The sequence below is a fragment of the Chaetodon trifascialis genome, chromosome 17 (assembly GCF_039877785.1).
Source record: "Chaetodon trifascialis isolate fChaTrf1 chromosome 17, fChaTrf1.hap1, whole genome shotgun sequence".
Lineage (NCBI taxonomy): Eukaryota > Metazoa > Chordata > Actinopteri > Chaetodontiformes > Chaetodontidae > Chaetodon > Chaetodon trifascialis.
The window spans coordinates 17871235-17878808 of NC_092072.1; the positions used below are offsets into that span (position 1 = coordinate 17871235).

Consider the following 7574-nt stretch of genomic DNA (forward strand, 5'->3'; position numbering starts at 1 on the left):
ATCATACCAGCTAAACATCCATATGCTAAAATTGCCATTGTGAGCATATCAACATGCTGATGTTTGCATTTAGCTCAAAGGACTGCTATCCTCCAGAGCCCAACAGAGCTGCAAGCATCAGCTCGCTGACTGTAGACTCTCAGTCTGATTTAACAGCACTGAAGCTACATTATGCAGTGAGATTTGATCATTAGCATAATCAACGCCCCAAAGTGCTATATGTTCTGGTTCAATTTGTTCAGGATTCATCAAATTTAGTCACGTCAGTGGTGGTATTAGTAGACCTGAAATCGTGAAAACATCACTATGGTCGTCAATGCTGTGTCATCACTCAGTGGCAGAACTGAAAAGAGAGTGGTTTGACATGAACTTAGATGCCAACACTCATCTTGCTTAAAAAAAGCCATCATTCAAATGGGTACATGATATGCACTGTCCCTGAGAAATAAGTGGAATACATAAATAAAATAAATTGTTGGAGAGCTAAAAGCAGCTAATAGCTAAATAAATTAAATCATTCCTCAGTGACTTCAGCACTCCATACAACCATTTCAGTCTTTCATTACAATGAACTATTTGACTGAACAAAAACATCAATAATACCACTTACTGTAGATTTAAAATAGCTTTATATTCTTTCTACAATATATTGATAAAATAGAACCAAACATGAACAAAGCTGAACACATTTAGGTATGCTGATCACAACTTTATTTTGGTCATTCATTTTACTCGGGTGACACTTGATTCGCCTTTTATTCCATTATCTTCATCAAAAATAATATCACAATAAAACAATGAAACACCAATAATAACATCCGGGGGACAGTGCAATGAACCAATCAGGACATCATGATTATTTTATTTTTACTTTTTTGTCTAACTTGAACTCTATTACTCAAACTAATTTAACTAAACTAGAGGACCTGATCAAACAAGTGGCCTCTAAGGTGCCAGTGCAAATTTCTCACTTCAGCGTGTCACCACTTACTCGCTGCTGCTGTGTACGCCTGCAAATAAAAACTCTGATTGGTGTAAAAATAAAGAGAGGGGAAGAGCTGGGCCAATCAGAAAAGGGTCTTTGTTCTGAGTTGAAAATAGAGCACTTGAAGCCCAACTGTTGCCTGGAGACATGGACTGCAGGCAATTAAGGAGCCAGATTACAGTGGGGAGAAAATAGGTGATATTGTCAATGGAGCACGAATTTGTGCATGCGTGTGGGTGTGAGGGTGAGCGGGTGAGTGCAGGTGCATCTGACTGTACATGCGTTGAACACAGCGGGCTGAGCATTAGTGCAGAAATGTGAAAATGTAGATATAGAATTGTTAATCATTCTTTATATCCTTGACATCTTCCGCATGTGAGCACCTTTCTGAATGTCCTGTGATCCTACACTGTGACTTAAAAAAAACAATTTATAAAAATATTGAGCAAAACCAAACGCTACCAAGTGGGAGGTAAAAACATATAATTTTCTACCAGCTGATAGTAGGATTCAGCTCTCTTTGAGGTTTGAGGTGGACATTACTCACTGTATTTTTAAAATACAACACTAGTGCACTGCACAAACACAGTCTATGGTCAACACCTACATCCCTATCCTGCACTGCAAGATGTTTAAGAGAACCACAAAGTCTCTAAATGAAGTCTTGTCTTACATTTTAATTTAGTATTTTAGATCAATTTGTGCTTTTAAATCCTGAGAAGTACCTTTTCTAAGTCTTAAACGACAGGGCCACCATGAACGGACATTAGCTTGGCTGCATGAAAAAGATGTGACCAGAAGCTTGGTGACGTAGTGTCTACTTGCAAGGCTAGTTGGTGAACTGCTGTAGCTGTCAAGCTTCTCCCCAGTTTCTCTCGAGTGTTGTGCTTGCTCTGAAGAGAAACTGAAGAGAAAAAATAGTTCCAGTCTAATGGTCAGTTAGAAAATTGGGAGTTCATCCTCATTTTATTTTGGACTCTCTGGCTCTCCATACCCTGAAATGTCAGCAATGTCAAGACAGCTTTCTAGTGGTCAGCAGCATAAATTTGCATGTCAAAGTTCACCAAAGTCAAACTGAAGAGTGGATCCCCCGATCGTAGTCATTCCAGGGGAATCAATTGATTTTGCCATGAAATTTTGCAGCTTTAAATCCTGGTGCGTCCAAAACTTTGCGTCTACTGTAACACCCAGGTCACAAAACAACCTTGACTTGAACAACTGATCAAAACCAATAATAAGACGAGGTAAATGAGGCCCCGGGACTAGAACAAAAGCCTGTACACCATGTAGCTCAGCAGGGATCTTTTTTAAGAAGTGAGCTGCACATTTTCCACTTTCGACAGTGTGATGGGTATCTTCCTCTCCTCTATACCTGGTGGCTTAGTGACCACATCCCCTGGAACCCTCCACTTTGGCCCCAACTCTCCTCTCTGTTCTCCTTCCCCTGGTCTGTGGAATAGCCTCTCTTTCAAGTTGGCCTTGGGGAGGATCCAAACGACAACCCCCATCGCCACCAAGGCCGAGCCGAGACAGGAGAGCCCTATCCCCGCTGCAGTGCTGAGGTGCAGACCCCTGTTGAAGCTTACAGCCTGGGTGTCCACGAAGAACAGGTCTCCCTCTCCGAACGACTCGATTTTATGTGGAGTGGAGTAACCGACTGACAGGCTGGTAATACCTGCAGTCAGGATCAGGAGACCCAGGGCCAAGGACACCTAGTGGAAGACAGAGATAGAAACCTAAAGTGGTAATTTGTGCAGCCCTGTCCTTTTTTTCTGCAGCTGGTAATCTTTCCTCAGCACACTGCACTTGTTAGGAAAGGTCATTTTGTTGTTTGTGATGTGAAAAAAAATCCAAATTGCCAAATGGGCAGGGGGCTTACATGAAATCCCTCACCTTTACAAATACCACTACACCAGCGCTTGCAGTTCATCATCGAGGCAACAGTCTGAAATGCACTGTGTGCACTATGTGGCATGATTATATCAGAGAGCGTTTTTCCACTGGGGGAGCTCATCACTGGCAGGTGAAAACAATCGACAGGCGACACCATGTGTCACAGAGGTGGTACGTCTGTCTGCAGCCTTACCCAGACCGACAGTGAGGCTGGCAGAGAGAAGGTAAGAGGTGCATGGGCAATTTGGCAGTCTAATATTGGAGAACTTTTGGTGAAAAACTGTCATAAAGGTAGAATAAAAAGTACACCTTTTCCATGACTGAATCTTAATGTATTGTTAATAAGGTAGAGCACTGATGAGGACTGCTCATTGCTCTGACAACCTGGGAAAAATATTCACCCAGTGTCCCTGTTTAATGGAAAATAGTGCAATGTTATGTTCCATGAAGTAGACATTTTATTCATCCACCACATTATTAGACACTGCCAGATGACAAAACGTGCATGCACTTTGGGAAAAAATAAAACGGAACCTGGAGAAAATGAAAACAGATTTTATTGGGCCTTCGCCTTGGTCAACACTGGTGTTTGGTCTGCTGCAACAGGATATGAAATGCTTAGATTCATTTAGCAGTTCAGGGTCGACAGGATAAAAAGCTGGTTTTCAAAAATTTGTAAGGGTAGTGGGAAACAAGGGCTGGACTGAGAGACAGAATGCCATGAAGAAATACACTTACAAGACTCTACTACATGATTGAATTTACTTTCTATGAGGATATGTGACCTGCCGTCTCTCAGGGGGATTCTGCTTACATTTCAAACAAACCTGGGACATAAAAGACAACAGTGGTGGATTTAATCTCTATTGTGTTTAATCAGTCACTAACAGATATTTATGTATACCAAATATCAGAGAAGGACTGATTAAAGGAAATACTCAATATGTCTAGCGACTAAACAATGCAAGAAACGCCAGAGAGGCTGAGCACTGAAGACGCCGACAGACACATTTCCGACACTGTCTGATGTGTATTTCGTGGAATGGTTTACTGTTTGTTTACTGATGGTGAGTAGTTGGTTCCTCTACCTTCCACACAGCTGAGCTCCACCACGGGGCTGACCTCTGGCTCTGGACGAACCCCTGATCCTCTGGGTCCCTCTCCCACATGGAGGACGAGCACTCCTCATAGAAGTGGTGCAGATAGGAACGAACCCCAAACTGAAGACAGCTAGAACCTGCCTGGAAGGATGATGTGCACAAAGGGGCCAATTTACACGGGAAGATAAACGTCCTCAGTGGTTTCATTTGCCTGCATCTCTCTTTCACATTTGGCGGAAGCACAGGCTCGATAACACCTCGGATTACAGCCTGCCTATAGGAATGGACGCTGTGTGATTCGACTGCACATGCGAAATATTTGCACTGAATTCGTGGGCTGTAATCTAAAGTCTTAACAAAGTGTAAGCCGATGTTCTCTGCACACCTGACTAATGTTGATCATGACTCTTTTAGCTGCAATAAAATCCAATAAAACTCGAAGATCACCCAGGCAAACTGAAGCTCACCTCACTCCCGGAGGACTCTCCTCCTGAGCCCGAGACACAGGCGTCAGAGCACAGCGCCATCGCACCTCACGCACCTTGTACACCTGCGGAAGAAGACACAGATAGATGCTGTGGGTGGCGCACAGATTGATATGTGTAATTCTCTGCGGCGAGGCTGGTGTGACACAAACACTGTTTATCTGCTGAATATGGATTTCCTTCAATAAGAGCCTCCCTCCCCTCAGAGACTGGTTATAAATCGTGGCCCGTGTCGTCAGGTTGCCCCAGTTATTGTTGCCGCATGCGAACGATTGACGGCTACCATGGCCCTGAGGTAGCTCTATTACCACCCACGGATGAGTCACACATATGCAAGTGCGTGCACACTCTATTCTTCCTCGTACGCATAAGCACACACGTCCCTCTGTTGTTATTCTCCTGAGGTGGTTTGATTGATTTCTTTCATTCTCTGCCTTCCAACTGTTCCTCTCAGCAGCCACACATGCCTTATCTCAGTCTGTACTAAACAGTGACTTTAACCCGACTGCAATTTGAAACATAACCCTGAAAAGCAAATCAGTAATCACCAGAGGAGAACATCCTGCTCGGGTAATGTGATGTTTTCACCCTCCTCCAAGGCCAAAATCTCGAGCCTGACAGGGTGAGTTGTTACCAACCTCTGTCCAATTAAACATGCTTTTTGCGATTCCGTGTGATTCATGTTTGTTTAGAAGCTCTGGTCTTGTTTTAACTGGAAATTGTGGGGTATAAACAAAAGTAATACAAAGCAATGCAAGAAAGTAAACTTCTCACGCTGAAGAAAAACATTAAAACAGATAAACAGAATATCAAAAAAATTTTATTTCAATGGACTGTCATGAATTAACCCTAAATTACCTGTTGCAGTTCGTGCTGTCACCTTATTGAGTAAAGCTTTTAGAAAAAAGTATCATATTATCTTCTGAAAAGAGCGCTGAATGTCGCCGCTGACTTCATCAACTTAAAATCTCATTTTCATAGCATTGAACATCCCAGTAATTTTTGTTGGGCTCAGTTTTTCCATTGAAAGAAAAAAGATCTGACCTCTCTGGTTTAATTCAAGCTGAATGTCAACACAATTAGAAGAATGAATTAACGAAAAAGCGAGGCGGGGAAGTCCATAATTAACACGATTTCAATGGAAAACTTCAACTTTGCATGACCTCACTTTTGATGATGCTTTTAAATGAATGTGTGAAGCACTGCTGAGTGACTCCAGTACATTATTTCCAGTATCTCCATTTTATACTAATTTATACTTCTACTTCATTACATTTCAGAGGAAAATGTTGTGGCCTACATTTATATGACTGCTTCAGTTACTGGTTCCTGAAGTATTCTGCAGTATAACAGACTAACATGTTAACATTAGCTCTGTTTTGATTTGCTAAATACTTCTTCCATCTAACTGACTCACACTATGATATTTGACCCTTATGATGAATTTGGTAGTATGTGCATCTTTGAACTGGTCATGATATGAATGCTAATGTCACTTCTTTGATATGGCTTCCAACATTCTTTCTGAATTTCATTTTCATGACCGTATAACACATCCTGAGATTCAAAGCAACTAAATACATGTACGCAAGTACTATACTTAAGTGCTATTTTGAGGTATTTGTACTTTACTTTAGTATTTCTATTTTATGCTACTTTGGAGCCCAAAGATGTAAAATTTGGTCAATATTCTAGAAATGCTGTGACCCTTTGCAGGAGGCTGACCCCTCAGTTACGACCACTGAACTAACTTTATGTTAAAACTCCACCAGCCAAATGCTGCTTAATGCGCTGATGCATCAGTGTTAACAGTGTAACCATTCCATAGATCATGACACCCAGTTTATGCAAAACCAACGCTTTTACTTAAATAATTGTAAGAATGTTTTGCTGATGATACTTTGCTCTACTTGGGAGTAGGATTTTTTGTAACGGAGTAGTTTTAGACTTGAGTAAAGGATCTGAGTACTTGTTCCACCAAAGCTCTTTAATATGCAAATACGCTTGAATTAATATGTGGAGCTCTGAGGCTGACTCACAGTATATTATGATGGATTACGCTCTAAAGTGTGGTACCAAACCCACTGCTTTAGAATACTAACGGGATTTACTTATTTATTTTTCACACAGATGTATTTCAGATTTTTTTTCCTCCCACGGTCATAAAACATGTTGAACCTGGTCTAGGTTTTGGCCGGGTGTCCAATCCAACACACAGCTCTACACTGAAGCACAGCGCTGTCCATGGTGCTGATAAGTTTGCCCCAACTTTCCTCCAGACTCTCACGCGAGTTAAATCCACATTGAGCCCATTAAAAAACACCAAATTCAGCATTTTATTTGTCTTGCTGGATCTTAAAGCTCCCCGAATACGCAACAGGGTTTCTTCACGCCCCGCACTCATGTGGGATGCATTTGCGTTCCCATGCCAATAACCAACTGATGAGACAAAATATGTCGCATTTTGATATGACTGGTCGCATCGTTTGGAAACAGAAAGATGGAGCTTATTCCTTTTCAGCGCAGACACAAACTAACCGCCAGCGCTGGACATCAGTGAGTCATCGCGGCCATGCAGCCTCAGTCCATTTCACACTTTTCTCCAACGCACTTTTTTTTTCTTTTTTTTTTGTCCCTGCCTCCACCACCACTGCAGCCTCCTCTTTTCACCCAAATCGAGTTCACAACCACTGACGGACTCTGTCTTACCCCCTGGCCGGAGTGCTGGCTCCTCTCACTGGGGATCCATGCGCTGTCGGAGCCGTTGATCTCCAGCGCTGCTGCTGATGTGAATCAGCTGAACGGAGACACTGAGCATGCGCGCACGGAGAGAGAAACGTGTGAACTGATGATGATCCTTATGAGGTAAACGATTCAAGTCAAGTCTGTCACAAGTTAGGTTCATGGTAGCATCTACACTATCCATCAATCAGTAATGTTTCTCAAACAACACACAATTTACTCTTTCAAAATAAAGATCTTTTCATTTGGATTAAGCAGAAGAATTCACAGCCTTTCTTGGTATGAAGCTGGATTTTATTATTATATTTGACCTTCTTCCTCATCATCTCTTTCCACTACACAGTATCCCAGCAAAACTTTAAAATACTA

General features: G+C 42.0%; 1 protein-coding gene across 1 annotated transcript; it reads right to left on the bottom strand.

Moving 5' to 3' along the window:
- Nucleotides 1–613: 613 nt before the first annotated feature.
- Nucleotides 614–7261, bottom strand: nrsn1l (neurensin 1-like). The gene is made up of 4 exons (XM_070984717.1): nucleotides 7173–7261; nucleotides 4446–4528; nucleotides 3967–4119; nucleotides 614–2697 (listed from the first exon to the last, which is right to left on the bottom strand). The coding sequence occupies exons 2-4, from the start codon at nucleotides 4503–4505 to the stop codon at nucleotides 2293–2295; spliced, it is 618 nt and encodes a 205-aa protein (XP_070840818.1). The 5' UTR covers nucleotides 4506–4528; nucleotides 7173–7261; the 3' UTR covers nucleotides 614–2292.
- Between the last annotated feature and the right edge of the window lie 313 nt (nucleotides 7262–7574).